The 16626-nt window shown below is 45.3% G+C and overlaps 1 protein-coding gene across 1 annotated transcript in view; it reads left to right on the forward strand.

Annotated features, from left to right (window-relative positions):
• COL23A1 (collagen type XXIII alpha 1 chain) overlaps positions 1–16626 on the forward strand; it is a 322022-nt gene that overhangs the window by 11662 nt on the left and 293734 nt on the right. Inside the window, exon 2 of the mRNA XM_025446682.3 lies at positions 12600–12666. Coding sequence (XP_025302467.1) covers positions 12600–12666 — 67 coding nt within the window. The remainder of the gene's footprint in view (positions 1–12599; positions 12667–16626) is intronic.

Consider the following 16626-nt stretch of genomic DNA (forward strand, 5'->3'; position numbering starts at 1 on the left):
AAAGTTTTGTCTGCCACCTTGAATTATGTCCCTTCCCACCTGCTACCCAGGTATTGCTGATTTCTCTCACTACTGATTCATCTTTTTTTTTTAAAGGATTTTTATATGAATAGAATGACACAAAATGACTTTTAAAAATTATTTTATTTTATTTTGCAGGGGGTAGGATGCCTGGTTTCCTTTGCTCAGTATAGTTATTGAGAGATTCATTGATATTTTTGCATCTTTTATTAGTTCATTCTTTTTCTTTTTTTAAAGATTTTATTTATTTATTGAGAGAGAGAGAGAGAGAGAGAGAGGCAGAGACACAGGCAGAGGGAGAAGCAGGGTCCATGATGCAGGGAGCCCATTGTGGGACTCGATCCTGGGTCTCCAGGATCACGCCCTGGGCTAAAGGCGGCGCTAAACCACTGGGTCACCCAGGCTTCCCAGTTCATTCTTTTCCATTACCAAGTGTTGTTTCATCAAATAGAGAGGCCAGCGTTTGTTTATCCCCTCACCTGTTTATGGACATTTGGGTTGCTTCCATTTTGGGGTGAGTACAAATAAAGCCGCCGTTAACATTTGTGTACAGGTCTTTGTATGGACACATGCTTTCGTGTCTCTTGGACATTCATACCTTGGAATGAAATGGTTGATTGTCTGATAGGTGTGTGATTAGCTTTTAAAGAAGCTGCCCAGCTGTAGTGCAAAGCCACTGTATCATTTTACATTCCCACCAGCAACATAAATCGAATGAGAGTTCAATTTATCCATGTAATATGTCCTTTTCACTCTGGCTTCTTTTAACATTCTCTCTTGATTGCTGGTTTTAAGCAATTCAAAGGTGATATGCCTTAGTGTGATTTTTGTTATGTTTATTGTGCTTGAGTTCTCCTGAGATTCTTGGATCTGTGGGTTTATAGTTCAAGTCAAACTTTGAACAGTGTTCGGGACACCTGGATGACTCAGGTGGAGCATCTGCCTTCAGCTCAGGTCGATCTGGGGATCCTGGGATTGAGTCCTGCATCGGCTCCCCACAGGGAGTCTGCTTCTCCCTCTGCCTATGTCTCTGCCTCTCTCTCTCTGTGTCTCTCATGAATAAAGAAAAGCTTAAAAAAAAAAAAACAACCTTTGAACCTCATTGCTTCACATTTTTTGCTCTCTTCTCTCTCTGTCCCCCAATTTGGAGGTTCTACCTATATATGCACTTGAAGATCCAAAGTTCACTCATGCTTTTCTTTTTCTTCTTTTCTTTTTCATTCTTTCCTTTGTGTTCATTTTGGACAATTTTTACTGCCATCTTCAGTTCACTAATCTTCTCTTCTGCAGTGTCTAATCTTCATCATTCCCCTCTGCCCTGTGTTTCACTTCAGATGTAGTATTTTTCACTCTGGAATTTCAGTGTAGGTATTTTAGTAGCTTTGACACCACTACGGAACTCCCTGAACGTGTACCATGTAGTTACGGTCCTTGTTTTATGGTCCATGGGGGCTGATACTAACATCTGTGCAGTTGTTGGTCTTTCAGTGCATTGATTTTCTTGCTTATTATGGGGCCTGTTTTCCTGCTGGTAATTTCTTATTAGACATTGGACATTATGAATTTTACCTCATTTCTGTAGATTTTCACGAGCTTTGTTGTATTAGAGTTGTTTGGAAATAGCTGGATCCTTTGGGTATTGTTTTTAGGATCCATTATGTGGGACCAGAGTCATGTGTAGTCTAGGACTGATTACTCCCTGTGTCTGAGGCAAGACCCTTCTTGGTGCTCTACTCAGTGATTTATGAGTGTGAATGAAGGTTTTAACTATCTGGCCGTGGGAATGGGCACCCTTCCTGGCCCTGTGTAAGAGCTAGATTCTGTTCTCTGCATCCTTTGGGTGGTTCTTCCCCTGGGCTGGGTCATTGCCTCCCACATGTGCTATTCAGTGCTCCATAGGACATCTGCAAAGAACCCTCACAGAGCTCTGGTTCTCTGAAGTCCTTTGCTCTGCAGCCCCAGCTGCCTGGCATCCCTGGACTCCTAGGTCCATCTCTTTTTAAAAATTTTTTTATTTTATTTAAATTCAGTTAACTAACATACAGTGTATTAGTTTCAGAGGTAGAGTTCAGTGATTCATCAGTTGTATGTAACTCCCAGTGTGCATTACATCACGTGCCCTCCTTAATGCCCATCACCAGTTATCCCATCCCCCACCCACCTCCCCTCCAGCAACCATTGGTTGTTTCCTAGAGTTAAGTGTCTCTTATGGTTTGTCTCGCTCTCTGATTTTGTCTTGTTTTATTTTTCCCTCCCTTCCCCTTTGATCCTTTGTTTTGTTTCTTAAATTCCACATATGGGTGAAATAATATAATTGTTTTATTTCACTTAGCATAATGCCCTCTAGTTCTATCCATGTATCCTTGTTGTTACAAATGGTAAGATTTCATTTTTCTGATGGCTGAGTAGTATTCCATTATGTGTGCATATATATATATATATATATATATATATCCATATCACCTCTTCTTTATCCATTCATCTGTCGATGGACAGCTGAACTCTTCCCATAGTTTGGCTCTTGTAGACATTCCAACTCCATCTCTTCAACCTCAGAAGGCTGCCAGGCCCCATGTCTGTTTCCCTGCCCTGTGCCACAGCCTAGAAACTCTCCCCAGCCAGGAAGCTGGAGCTGTTGTTCTCTGTCTGAGATCACTCTCCTTTCCTGCTTGGTATCAATGTCTTCAAAACCTGTGTCTCCTATGTTTTATTTGCAGATTTTGTTTTGTTTTGTTTTAGTTTTTGGTGGTGTTGTTTTATGCAGGAGGATAAATATAGTTGCTGCTACTCTACCTTGCCCAGAAGTAGAAATTGAAGATGCAGCTTTTAAAATTTTTTGGAATAATTTTAGATTTATTTATTTATTTTTAAGGATTTTATTTATTTATTCATGAGAGACAGAGAGAAAGGCAGAGACACAGGCAGAGGGAGAAACAGACTCCTTGCAGGGAGCCCCATGGGGGACTCAATCCCCAGACCTGGGATCTGGGATAACACCCTGAGCTGAAGGCAGACGTTCAGCCACTGAGCCACCCAGGCATCCCCAATTTTTAGATTTATAGGAAAACATACTTACATATGTACCTAAATGTAGCACAGTCATCAAAAGTTAGAAATTAATTCTGATACCTTTTTCTAGTAGGCAGAGTTCTAGGACAACTCTCAGGATTCCAACTGCTTGGTGTACATACTTTGTGTGATCCCCTCCCCTTGAGTGTAGGCAGATCCTGTGATTATGATGGGATCACTCCCATGACTGAGTTACCAATCAGTTGACTGAGTTCATTACAACGCTTATTGTTGATGGGCCTTACATAAGCCGGTGAGTCCTTAGAAGGGACTGGGCCCTTCCTGAAGTCAGAGGGATCTGAAGCATGGGAGGGTGTGTGGAGGGGGCCATATGTCAGGGAACTGTGTGTGACCTTTAGAGCAGCCTCTGTCTGGCAGCCAGCAAGAGATTGGGGCTCACAGAGAACAAGGAAGCACGTGAGCTTGAAAGAAGACCCCAAATTCCGGAAAGAAACACCTAGCTAGTGCGTTGATTTCAGCCTCAGGAAACCATGAGCAGAGAACCAAACTTGTCTATATCCAGACCTTTGACCATGGAAACCATAGTAAATATGTACTGTTTATTCTGCTGATTTTGTGACAATTTGTCACACAGCAATTGAAAACTAATACATTAAAAAAAAGAAAGAAAAAGAAAACTAATACAATTACTACCAACTAAAAAGGACCAGGTCAGATTCCTTAGTAACAATATCCCACTACTAATCTAGCAAGATCTCAACCAAGAGTAATGTGAGGACCACCATGAAGCCATGGGTCCATTCCCACCACCTCCAATTTTTCTTAAGATTTAGTTATTTATTTACTTATTAGAGAGAGAGAGAGAGTGAGAGGGAGAGATAATGTGTGCACAAGCAGGGAGAGTGAGTGGCAGAGGGAGAAGCAGGCTCTCCACTGAGTGGAGAGTCCAATGTGGGGCTTGATCCCAGGACCTTGATCCAAAGGTAGATGCTTAACCAACTGAGCTACCCAGGGGCCCCCACCACCTCTAATTTTTAAGATGATTTTATTGTTATTTATTTATTTTTAAAGTTTTTGTTTATTTATTCATGACAGAGAGAAAGAGGCACAGAGACCCAGGCAGAGGGAGAAGCAGGCACAAAGAGCCTGATGTGGGACTCGATTCCGGGACTCCAGGATCTCACTCTGAGCTGAAGGCAGATGCTCAACCACTGAGCCACCCAGGCATCCCTTAAGATGATTTTAATACAGCTATATTGTGTCTTGGTTGGAGATGGTTAGAATCTTCAACAACAATAGATCTTTCATATGAGAAAATATTTGCAAATCATATATCTGATAAGGATGTAGTATCCAGAAAACATAAAGAATTCTTATAGCTCAACAACAAAAAGACAAAGGACTCAAAGTAAAAATGGGCAAAAGACTTGAACAGACATTTCTTCAAACAAAATATGCAAATGATTAGCAAGCAGATGAAAAGATGCTCAACATCATTAGTCATTAGGGATGTATAGATCAAAAATCACAATGAGATACCATTCTGCACCCACTAGGGTCTGTTGATGAAGATGGGAAGAAATTGGAACCTTCATACATTGCTGGTGGGAATATAAATTGGCTCAGCCACTGTGGAGAAGTTTTGTGGGTACTCAAAACATAATATGTGGACTTACCTATGACCCAACAATTCGACCCCTATACCCAGAAGAACTGAAAACAGGTACACCAACAAATACATACACTTGTGTTCACAACTGACCTGTTCACAATAGCCAAAAGGTGGACACAGCAGGTGTTCCTGCCAAATGTTCAGCAGGTGAATGGATAAACCAGTTGTGGTATAGACACACGATGCAGTTTTATTCAGCCATTAAAAGGAATGAGGTCCTGATGTGTGCTACAGAATAGATGAATCTCCATTACACTATGTGAAAGAAACCAGATATGAAAGGTGATACATTATGTAATTCTGTTTCAGAATACATGAATCCATAGAGACAGAAAGATTGGTGGCTGCCAGGGACTCAGAGGGAGGAATAGGGAGCAGCTGCTTAGTGGGTACAGGATTTCCTTTTGGAGTCATGATAATGTTTTGGAACTAGATAGAGGGAGCTAGATAAAGGGGTGGTTGTGCAAGCCACCAACTGTTCACTTCTTTGCTGTGTGAATTTCACCTTAATTAAAAAAATAGATGTGTTATAGCAAATAGCAAAGCTGTATCTTAGTGGGTATTAAGGGACTTTGTGATTTCTTTCTTACCCATTTTTAAAAAGTAAACTCCAGGGATGCCTGGGTGGCTCAGTGGTTGAGTGTCTGCCTTCGGCTCGGGACATGATCCTGGGGTCCTGGGATCGAGTCTCACATCAGGATCCCCACAGGGAGCCTGCTTCTACCTCTGCCTGTGTTTCTGCCTCTCTCTCAGAGTCTCTCATGAATAATAATAATAATAAATCTAAAAAATAAAAAGTGAACTCCAGACTTTATTCAAATCTCCCTAGTTTTCCCTCTAAAGTCCCTTTCTTATTCCAGAATTCCACCTAGGACACCACATTGTGTTCTGTTGTCATGTCTTCTTGGTCTCTGATCTGTGACAGTTTCTCAGTCTTTCCTTGTTTTTTATGACTTTGACAATTTTTGGAAGGCCTGGCCAGGTATTTTTTAGAATGTCCCTCAGTTTGGGCTGCTCTGGTGACTAGACTGGGTTACAAGGGCTTGGGAAGCATAGCACTAAGGTGGATTGCCATTGTTATGGCATTGTGTCAGGGGTCTGTTATGTCACATAACCCGTCATGAGTAACATTAACCTTGATCACTTGGTTAAAGTAGTATCTTCCCGGTTTCCACATTATAGAGTCACTATTTTTCCTTTCTCTGCTTTTAGGAAGTAAGTCTAGCCTTTACTCAAGAAGAAGGGAATCTAGCTGCACCTCCTGGAGAGGGCAGTTATTTACATTTATTATTGGACATTCTTCTATAGGGAATATTTCTCTTTTCTTCCCACTTATTTATTCAGTCATTTATATCAGTATGGACTTCTGGGTTTCTAACTTATTCTTTGGGTTATAATCCCATACTGCATTATTTATTTTATTGCCTCAGTTGTTTAAGCTTTGGCTATTCTGAGCCCTTTTGGGTTGGTTTTGTGTTTCTTTGACATATTCTTCCCTTACCTCCTTTTTGCAAAAAGAACTTCCTTACTTTCTGTCACTGCAAGGTACTCCCTCTTATATATTTCCTGCCCTGGGCCTAGAATCAGCCATTTCTCCAAGGAGCCCTGGTTCCTTTTCTTGGAGAATGGTATTTAGAAACCAAGATTCTGGTGCTGGGTGTGCTTGCTTCTTCCAGGATGTCATTGGTTATAGGCCTTGTCCGCAGACCGCAAGCATAAATATGCATGAATAGTCACTCCCCTATGTGCACATACCCATGATTATTTCTGTATGTCTCTTCCTGTGTACGTTAGTTGTGACCTCATAGTGGTGTCTGACTGACGCAGCACTACACGATTCATTCCATCTTTGTCCCGTTGTGTGTTTAGAACATCTTTCCTGGAAGGGCCTCACAGGGTGGGCAAGGCTGGGGCAGCTCACCACTGTCCAGCTCAGAGACGTAGCACTCCTCCGCTGCACCCAAGGGCATGTGTACTCTAGCGTCGATCACACCCCGAGCACCATTCAGCTGCACCGCGAAGGAGGCTGGCTGGTTCACCCTGAGCCCCGTCAAGGGAGAAGCCTGGCTCTCATCAGCTATAACTTATTTGCGTACCTGTTCAACCCTAACATGTATGTAAAGTACTTTCAAAATTGCTAACCTGTACTCCTGTGAGAAACGACTTTACCTCCTGCAGTACAGCATTTCTATATGGTTCCTTTTGTGTTCAGCCTGATAGTCCTCAACCAAAACACTAGTTTTGTAAAGCTGCTTAGGTCAGGTACATGCTTTTCCCCACCACTTGCAGTAAGATTATGTTGAACAGTTTTAACATGGTTAGATTCATTTGTCACAGCCTACATTTCGTCCAGGGATTCTCTGACATCCTCGTTGATTTTTTTTTTTAATTGTATCCATTAAAGTTCATTTTTGGTGACGTACAGCCTTACTGTTTTTCTTTCTTTCTTTCTTTCTTTTTTTAAGATTTTATTTGTTTGACAGAGAGAGAGTGCACAAGTAGGCAGAGCAGGACTCGACCCCAGGACCCTGAGATCATGACCTGAGCTGAAGGCAGATGCTTCACTGACTGAGCCCCCCAGGCGCCCCCAGTCTTACTGTTTTTGACAAAAGCATAGACTCAAAAGCATGTGTGCAGCCCCTCAGTGCCATTCCAAACAGTTCTGTCAGAACTCACATTTTCTCCTGTGGTTCCTTCAACTTTGTGCCTCATACTCTTCAACCTCCAGCAACCCTTTTCATTTTGTAGGGGCCAGCTGTGCATTGCAACTTTTGGATTTTTTATTTATTTATTTATTTATTTATTTATTTATTTATTTATTTATTTTTAAAGATTTTATTTATATATTCATAGGGACACAGCTAGAGAGAGAGAGGCAGAGACACAGGCAGAGGGAGAAGCAGGCACCATGCCGGGAGCCCGACCTGGGACTCGATCCCAGGTCTCCAGGATCATGCCCTGGGCTGCAGGCGGCGCTAAACCACTGCGCCACCAGGGCTGCCCGGATTGCTTGTTTTTAGATATGAAGATTGCTTGTAAGCGGAGGTTGTCTTGATTTGTGATTGGAGTTGGTTGACACCAGGATTTGGGTCCCACTCTGCTGCTTACATGACCCTCTGTAGTGTCAGTTTTCTCATCTGTAAATGGGCTTAATGATCGGCCCGGCCTCGGGGGTGTATTGGCAGGGCTAGATGAGGTAACAGCGGTTGGCACAGTGCCTGGCCTGTTATAAGTAATCAGTAACTCAGAAATAATACTTTGTATTTGTCATCCTCCTCATCTGAGGTATGAAAAAAAAGAATGTCAGAGGCTAGATCCTGCTGCCCTCTTGGGCTGCTGGTGGCAGTGCCCACGCACCCAGGAGCCCTTCCCTGTGGGAGCAGAGGGAGGGCAGAGGATTTGTGGCTGGAGCAGAGAGGGTCCTTTGGGGCTTCAGATGAGTACTATTAACAGGCGTGGTCCTGGAAGTGCAGCTCCCTGAGGGGATAGAATCACCTGTCATTCACACAGTGTCCTGGGCAGGGAGATGGCAGGGCTTCATTTTGGTTTTTCTTCTACTTTCAGGGTTTTGTTTTTGTTTTTTTAACTGAGAAGATGGTGTGACAATACAGGGAGGACTTCTAAAGCATAAGGGAAGGGAGGGAAAAATAAAATTAAATGAAATCAGAGAGAGAGAAAGACAAACCAAAAGAGACTTTTTTTTTTTTTTTTTTATGATAGTCACACAGAGAGAGAGACAGAGAGAGGCAGAGACACAGGCAGAGGGAGAAGCAGGCTCCACGCACCGCACTGGGAGCCTGACGTGGGACTCGATCCAGGGTCTCCAGGATCGCGCCCTGGGCCAAAGGCAGGCGCTAAACCGCTGCGCCACCCAGGGTTCCCCAAAAGAGACTTTTAACCCTGGGAAACAAACTGAGGGTCGCTGGGTGGGGGTTGGGGGTGGGGGAGGGGGTAACTGGGGGACAGGCGTAAGGAGGGTACAAGATGTGAAGAGCACTGGGTGTTGTATGCAACTGATGCACCACCGTCCTCTACCTCTGAAACTAATAATACATTATATGTTAATTAATTGAATTTAAATAAATTTTTTAAAATAGCGGAAAAAAAAAGAAGAAGTAAATTGCCATAATCCTGGCACCCAAGGGGGTTCATGTTTTGGTAGCTGCTGCCACCTCATGCCTGAATTTTTATACAGATGTTGGTCTTTTATTTATGGTACCATAAACCTTTTCTTTCTCCTTCCTATTACCTGATATTTCATGAAATAGAGGGGGGTTCACCACCCTTCTCTAAACCACCCCCACTGTTTTGGGGCGCAAGTTCATCAGTATGGTTCTCTGCTCCTGCTAATTCTTATTTTCTTAAGATTTATTCCCTAGAGCAGGAATCTTCTGTCAAAGAGGATAAGGCATGTCTTTGTGGCTTTATTTGCAGCATTTTCCAGAAATAAACCGTGACATCCCTCTATGTATATTAATTTATATTTTCATCAAAATGCAACCGTTCAAGGCTGTGATCAAACATCTGTCCAAGCGCCCTAGACTAGTGCTCCCAAGGTCATTAATAAATTTATCATTTGGAGCCCCTGGGTGCCTCAGTGGTTAAGCATCTGCTTTCAGCTCAGTTCATGATCCAGGGTCCTGGGATGGAGCCCCAGTTCAGGCTTCCTGCTCAGTGGGGAGCCTGCTTCTCCCTCTCTTCCCTGCTTGTGCTCTCTCTCGCTATCTCTGTCTTCCTCTCAGATAAATAAATAAAATCTTTAATAAATAAATAAATTTATTATCTAACAGTGTAGCTTTTCTGAGAACTGTGATTTTCCCTGAGGAGTGGTCCCTCCACCTCCCCCAATTTCAAGTCCTCCTAGGTTCCCACTGGAGGGAACCAAGCTCCCCACCATCTCAGGGACTTTTCTTCAAGACTCCTCCTTTATTTACTTTTGGAGTTAGGACTTGTTTGCATATGTAAAACCGGGACCATATTGTTTGCAGATGCTCAGGGTGCTGCCAGATAATTGAATGCGGAAAAATGTTGGGGCCTTTAAATCATTTTTACAAACCTGGACACAAAAGAATATTTTCTTAGATTTCAAAAAGAGAAAGCAAAGCGTGGAAATAAAGATGGTGGGATTGGGTTTCTCATTCAAACATTTCACTTCGTGTTCACGGCAGGGGACATTTCAAACCCACACAAAGTTGGGGAGGAGGCATGGGGGGAACGGAGGGCAGGGCGCTAGCAGATAAAATTGCAGATTCACCCTTATGATCCAGAGAAACACACGCGTAGATGGAGTCAGAATAAGTGACCCAACAAAACCTTGATCCCATTGTGTCATGACCCCACCTACCAGCATTCACAATAAGGTGCCTTCCTGCCCCCACCACCCACCTCAATAGTGTCCTCTCTAGTTTTTTATTTTACAGTAAGAGCTGCTTGGAAATGGTTGTACTTCCTATTAGTATTTGATAAAGCCTCCCTCCCTCCCTTTCAGGAGAGCGGCCCAGATGCGGTGGGCTGTGAAAAGCGAATTTTTTTTTTTAAGCATGAAAATGCCTTTGTTTAAAACAAGGAAGTGAGTGGGCTTCTGGCCCGTCTAGCAATGATAAAAACAGATGAGAGTGTCTCGCACAAATTGACTGGCTTAACCCAGAAGGCTGGATTCGTTTGCTGTGTAAATTTTGCAATCTGTAATAGTATCCACAGATACAATGGGGGGGAGGGGGTCGGGGGAGTGAGTTCAGGAGATCGTGCTGGAGCCTGTATCCACATACCCGGGGCCGCTCTGGGGTTCTGGTTCGGTGACCCTGGTCGGTAGCTGGTAGCCACTGCAGTGTGCCAGGGCCCAGGGCAACAAGGCCGGCCCAGCTAGGGATGATGCTGGGTGGGGGCAGGGGGTGCTCTGGAGGCTGGGGCTGGCTCTGGATGCTTCTAGGGTTGCTCTGGGCGAGGTGGATCAGAGTAGGAGCGAGTGGCAGGTAGGGGCCCTGTTGGGATCTGGGAGCCTGGGTCCAGAAGCCTAGCCAGGTTCTGATTTCTAGGGCAAGTTGAGGCTTTGGGGAGGCTGGGGAGGTGCAGTTAAGATGGATAAGTTAGGGCACCTCAAGGCAGTACCCTTGCACCCCCTGCCTGCCTATCCTGGAACTCCTACCATGCAGCCTCCACCACGATGGGGGGGGGGTGCATAATCACACACCCCTGTGTTCCCCCAAAACTTGCAAACCTTTACCCCATCTCTGGTGGGTACCAGCCTCTGTGACTTATTGGTAAAATGAGGATGAGTCTGGCAGGAGCGGAGGTGGACCTTGGAAGTGCTTTGCAGGTGGCCAGAGCTTCTGGTCCTGGGCTGCCCCAGCCAGAGGCAGACAGGGCTTGGCCAGAATGCCACCTCCTGTGAAAATTGTAGGCTTGGTGGTCAGGCACTCAAAACTGGGGGTGCACTTCTCACCCCCTCCAAAGCAGCACTTTAAAATAATGTTTTGGGGGCACCTGGCTGGCTCAGTCAATAGAGCATATGACTCTTGATCTCAGGGTTTTGAGTTCAAGTCCCACTGTGGGTACAAAGATTATGTAAAAAAAAAGTTAATGATGGTTTTATTTGCTTGCTGTACCATTTTCCAAGCTATTTTAAAATTTTATGTCTTTATTCATTTATTTATTTTTATGAGGAAAGACTGTATTTTTAAAAAAGATTTATGTATTTATTTTTAGAGAGAGGGAATGAGCATGAGTGGGAGGAGCAGAGGGAGAGAGAGACTCTCAGGCAGACTCTGTGCCTACATGGGGCTCCATGTTACGACCCCGAGAGCACGACCTGAGCTGAAACCAAGAGTCAGACACTTGACCCACTGGGCCCCCCAGGGGTCCCTCAAGAAAAATAACATTTTTATATTTTAATTTTCTGGTGGTGGTATCACATTTTGTCATTCCAATTCTCCTGGTTGGGATTTGCTTTGTTTTGCTTTTAGGGGGATTTTTATCATTATTATTATTTGTTTGCTTCCTAGGAAAACATTAATACTTTACTTTTTCTTGTTAGGACTCAAGTCTTGGCTAGTTTTGGGATCATGGACCCCTCATTTCACTCTCCTAAACCTGGATTTGAATTTGGAGGACTCATTTCTTATTTTTTTTTTCCCCAAGCTTGTTCCCTGCGTGCAAGGCAGGGACAGTGATTCGGGCCTCTCCGTTTATTCGAGCTGGCACATCAGGGGATGATTATGCCAGAGCTGTGCTGCGAGTTAGCATAGTAGCGGAGCTGGGATATTTGACCCTATTTCTGGAGTAATTCTTTTCCCTTCACCCAAATCTAGCACAGGGCCAGGCATGTGTAGAGATTCTTGTTAAACTGTACTCAGCCAAATTTTCTAGGCCAAGGATCCCTGCTGATAAGAAGGAAGAAAGATGTCCTCAGGGTGGATTAGGCCTGGGTCTGGGGTCTGAGGCCCACAAGCTGCAGGGTGGGGTGGGGGCTGCAGTGAGGGGGACCTGGGGCTGCCTGGGTTTGGATCCTATCTGAAGACCAAGGGCTGGCTGCCAAGGGCCAGCTTTCCTCTGCTGTGCCCTCCCCTTTTCATGCAGACTGCACAGTCACTTTGGCTTTTCTGGATTCCTATTTGAAAAATGTTGTAACAATGCAGAAACCTGGTGCCTTCTTTCCAGGGACTCCCAAGTGACTGTTGCACATTTATTTTTGCTTCTCTTCTCATCCTAAAATTTCCTGTAATGTTTAAGGACCTTGTAAAAAATGTGCTGGGCAATGCCACCCCTGGTGTAGATCTTTCCAATACATTGGTGTTTGCTGATTTTTCCACTTTTACCCCTCTCCACCCTCAAACTCATGCTTTTTTTCCGCCCCCCCTCTGTTTTCTTTCTGGTTCAGAAGTTGGAAGGACTGGCCAAGCACCGGACAGTTCGGGAAGCACCGACAGCATGCATCTGCCCACCAGGTAAGTGGCTGTTGGATCCTTGCTGGTTCCTGACTTCCCAAGGCCCAGCCTCCTCTCTTCTGTCTGCTCAGAACTGCTGAAGACGTGGTCAAGAGGTTCTCATTGGGTTTCAGGCTGTCTCTTGCACCTTGTGGACCATCCAGGGGGGTCTTTCTTCCTTTGTCTTCCTTGACCAGCTCACCAGTCAAGGATTCTAGCAAGGTTCACTGACCTGGTTTGATGAGGATGGTGATGTCAGGGTAGCAGCTAAGAAACTATTAGGAATGGCTTATAATGAAGGCTTAGACACTAGGAAAGTGACAGCCATCACATTTTAAAGCCAAAGAAACAGGCCTGGACCATCCTCACCATATTGACATCATGACCCCAGCTCTATTTCAGACACAAGGGGGGTGGGTGTGAAGGAGTAATCTGGTAAATATAGGCTTTTTTGGTTTTCATTTCTTTTGGTGGAGATAGAGGAAGGAAGATGGGAACGTGGTCTGAATGGTTCACATAGTCCTATCTCTCTTGGGTTTTGGTAGCATAACCAGGATGGCTGTGAATAACCAGGATTTCTGGATTCCCAATCTGTGTGGCCAATCCCATGTCCTATCAGGTCTTCTGGTCGTCCTCATGGGAGCTTTGCACAGACCATCATTGAGAATTTAGATGTGTGGTGTTGCCCTGGTATTTTCAGGGTTAGAATTATCCTTATAGAACAGCATGTAGTACCCATGGATGAGTTGAAATTAGCAATACATCTTAGACTTCCCACCCGCAGGACAAGGTGGAGATCACAGGAGCTGAGCCCTGCGGCCATTGTCCTTGCTGTCACTCCATCCACTAGCCAAGTTGGCTTTTCCCAATCAACTTCAGCTGGTGGAGACACGAGGTTCTTTGAAAATGAGCATCTATGTATTGGGAGATGCCTGGGGTTTTCTGCAGAGGTCGACTGCATGGTGTGAAAAGTCAGTCTCCCCAAGGCCCCGGCTGGAGAGGATTTTATGGGCACCTTGTGGACCATCCGGGGGGGTCTTTCTTCCTTTGAGCTTGAGTTCGTCTTTACTAGTACCTCCAGCATTTTAACAGGAGGAAAAAGGACATGACAACTAAGGACGAAACATCATTTGCAGATCAGGAAGTCAGACATTTGATTCAGTGGGGGAAAAAACCCCATCAGATCCACAAATGAGCTTTTGGATGATCTGCAAAGTGCATAGAACAGGAATGATTCCTCTTGTGTCCTTTTGTATTCCCCCCCTCCTCTTTCTGAGTGTTGTATGGATCAGTTCATGCGAGTTATATGGCTAAGTATTTTTTAAAGTGGGGGTCACAAGGCTTTTGTAGGATGTGAAATCATGCTATGTGTGGCAGCCAGCATTTTGAAATTTTGAACTAGCCATAGACTGGAATGAAAACATGTTGGATTGAAGTTTTCATTTGAGCTATTTATATTTGTAGTGTGTGACCCGGATGGTGATTGAAATGGGTTTCCTGCTATGCACTGCTGACCGGAAATTTGAAAGGCCCAAATAGAGATGATGAGGGGAGAGGGAAGAGGAGGTAGTGGTTGGGAGCAGGGGGTGCAGAGCTCCTGAAGAAATATGAATCTGCCACTTACTATTAGGATCTTTATCTGAAATTGATAACAATATTGGAGTGGGCTCTGAGGCTTTTTTGAGGTCATAGAGAAAGTCAAAGCCCATGACCCCAGAGGCAGTCCTGTCACCTGCCTTCCCTTGAGTCCTGAGCCACCAAGAGAGGCCCCAAGAGGGTCCCTAGGGACAGAAAGGCTGGTCAGAACCCCCCAGTTCTGCCTAGAGGAGGGCAGTGACCTCCTCTGCTCTTGGAGGGGGCCCTGCTGGCTGTCAGCACTGTGCTGCTTTTGTCCGAGGGACTCATGGCTGCTATCCAGCTGCCCTGGGAGGTTGTGCCCAGTATGGTCAGTGTGGCCAGGCCCTGATGGACACCTATGTCTACACTCGCTCTTTCTCACCCTGTCTGCTCAAGCCAGAGGACTCACTTGAGCCCTTTGGACCAGACACCTTCATCGGTGCAAACCTTGGAGACTGGAACATTCTCCCTGTCATAAAAAGGACAGAGGCCTTTTCTCCCCCCAGCCCTGGAAGCCTTTCTCCGGGGCTCTGATCTTCCTACCCTGCATACTTTTGGAGTCTGGACCTGTAAGCCGCCCTCACTAGCGTGGGGCCCCATCTGATTTGAGAGACTTGTCAATGCCCCCCTTGCCCACCCAGTTCCTTCTCACAGCCTGGAGACTGTGTGATCTTTTGTCAGATCCTAGGAGATCTGATGAAACAGATAAGCGAGGCCAGAGAAGGGAGACACTCTTCTGTATGTTGCCCATTGTGAGGCGGGCCCTGAGTGGGAGCTGTGCAGCTGAGAAGAGGGCAGGCCTCTGGCCGGAGCTACTGGGAGGACTGGCAGGGCTGGACCCTGTGGCCTCGGGCAAGGGAGGGGCCTGAGCCTTGCTCTCCTCCTCATCATCCTGTATTAAACCGTATAGTGCATTGAATGAGTTCATCCAGGATTTGGAGTGGGCTCGACGTCCAATGATGAATGTTCTGATGAGACAAAAGGGATAGATTTGAGACACAAACACACAGAGGAGAAGGTCTTGGGACGACAGGGGCATACATCAGAAGGATGCATCTGGGGGTTTCTGGATGGCTCATTGGTTGAGTGTCTGCCTTCGACTTAGGGTGTGATCCCGCATCAGGCTCCCCACAGGAACCCTGCTTCTCCCTCTGCCTGTGTCTCTGCCTCTATCTCTCATGAATGAATGAATGAATGAATGAATGAATGAATAAAAAATAAATAAATAAAAGAAGGATGCATCTACAAGCTCAGGAACGCCAAGGATCACCCAGAGCCATCCAGAAGCTGGACAGGGTGTATGGAGGGGATGCTCCATTGGCACCACAAGAAGGAACACTGGTGGCCCCTTAATTTCAGGCTGCTGGCCTCCAGAACCACAGAGAATAAGTGTGTGTCATTCTAAGCCATCTCAGTTGTGGTGGTTTGTCGTGGCAGCCCTAGGAAGTGATGTGACAGGGATGTGGACCTTAAGGTCGGTGAGGAGGAGGATCACAGCTGAGGGGAGGGGGCTGCTTCCCTGGGAGCCCCTCTCCCCCATGCTGCTCCTTATCATTCACCTTCCCGAAGGGACACTTCTGCACTCCTCAGCTCAGCGGGTGGGGGACTCCAGCCTTCAGACACCCTCGACTCATCCATGCCCCTTGGGTATTCCAACACTCTCTTCTTCTGTTACCTATATATTTTCAATGTTTGAAAATGAGCTCAAAGGTTAAGAGTGTTACGTTAAGAGTGTTACGTATAAAGTTTAAAAGTGGTTATTTTTGAATAGGAGGTTGTGTCTAATGTGCTAAAAAAAAAGTTCAAGTGCTTCTAAAGATAACTCACGAAGAATAATTCTCCTTCCCCGTTCTCCCCAGTTCTGCTCGCCTTTCTAGAAGCTTTGCCAGTGTGCTCCGAGCAGCACTGCCCAGCAGAGCTTTCTGTGATGCAGAAGTGTATGATATCATGCTAATACATCAGCCACTACTGGCTGCATGTGGCTGCTGAGCTCTTGATGGGTGGGTGCCTAGTACCACCAAGGAGCTGAATTTTAAAATGTTTACTTTATTTTATTTTTAAAAGATTTTATTTATTAATTCATGAGAGACACAGAGAGGCAGAGACACAGGCAGAGGGAGAAGCAGGCTCCTTGTAGAAAGCCCGATGCAAGACTTGATCCCAAGACCCCGGGATCACACCCTGAGCTGAATGAAGACAGACGCTCAACTACTGAGCCACCACCCAGGTGCCCCAAATGTTTACTTAATTTTAATTTAAACTGCCTCATGTGGTGAGTGCCTATGGTTTTGCGGCCTGGGGGTGTCAGGCTGGAAGGACGGGAGCCCACAGGCTGTTGAGGAGACTGCTCTCAGAGCAGCAATT

This window comes from Canis lupus, chromosome 11 (assembly GCF_003254725.2).
Source record: "Canis lupus dingo isolate Sandy chromosome 11, ASM325472v2, whole genome shotgun sequence".
Classification (NCBI taxonomy): Eukaryota; Metazoa; Chordata; class Mammalia; order Carnivora; family Canidae; genus Canis; species Canis lupus.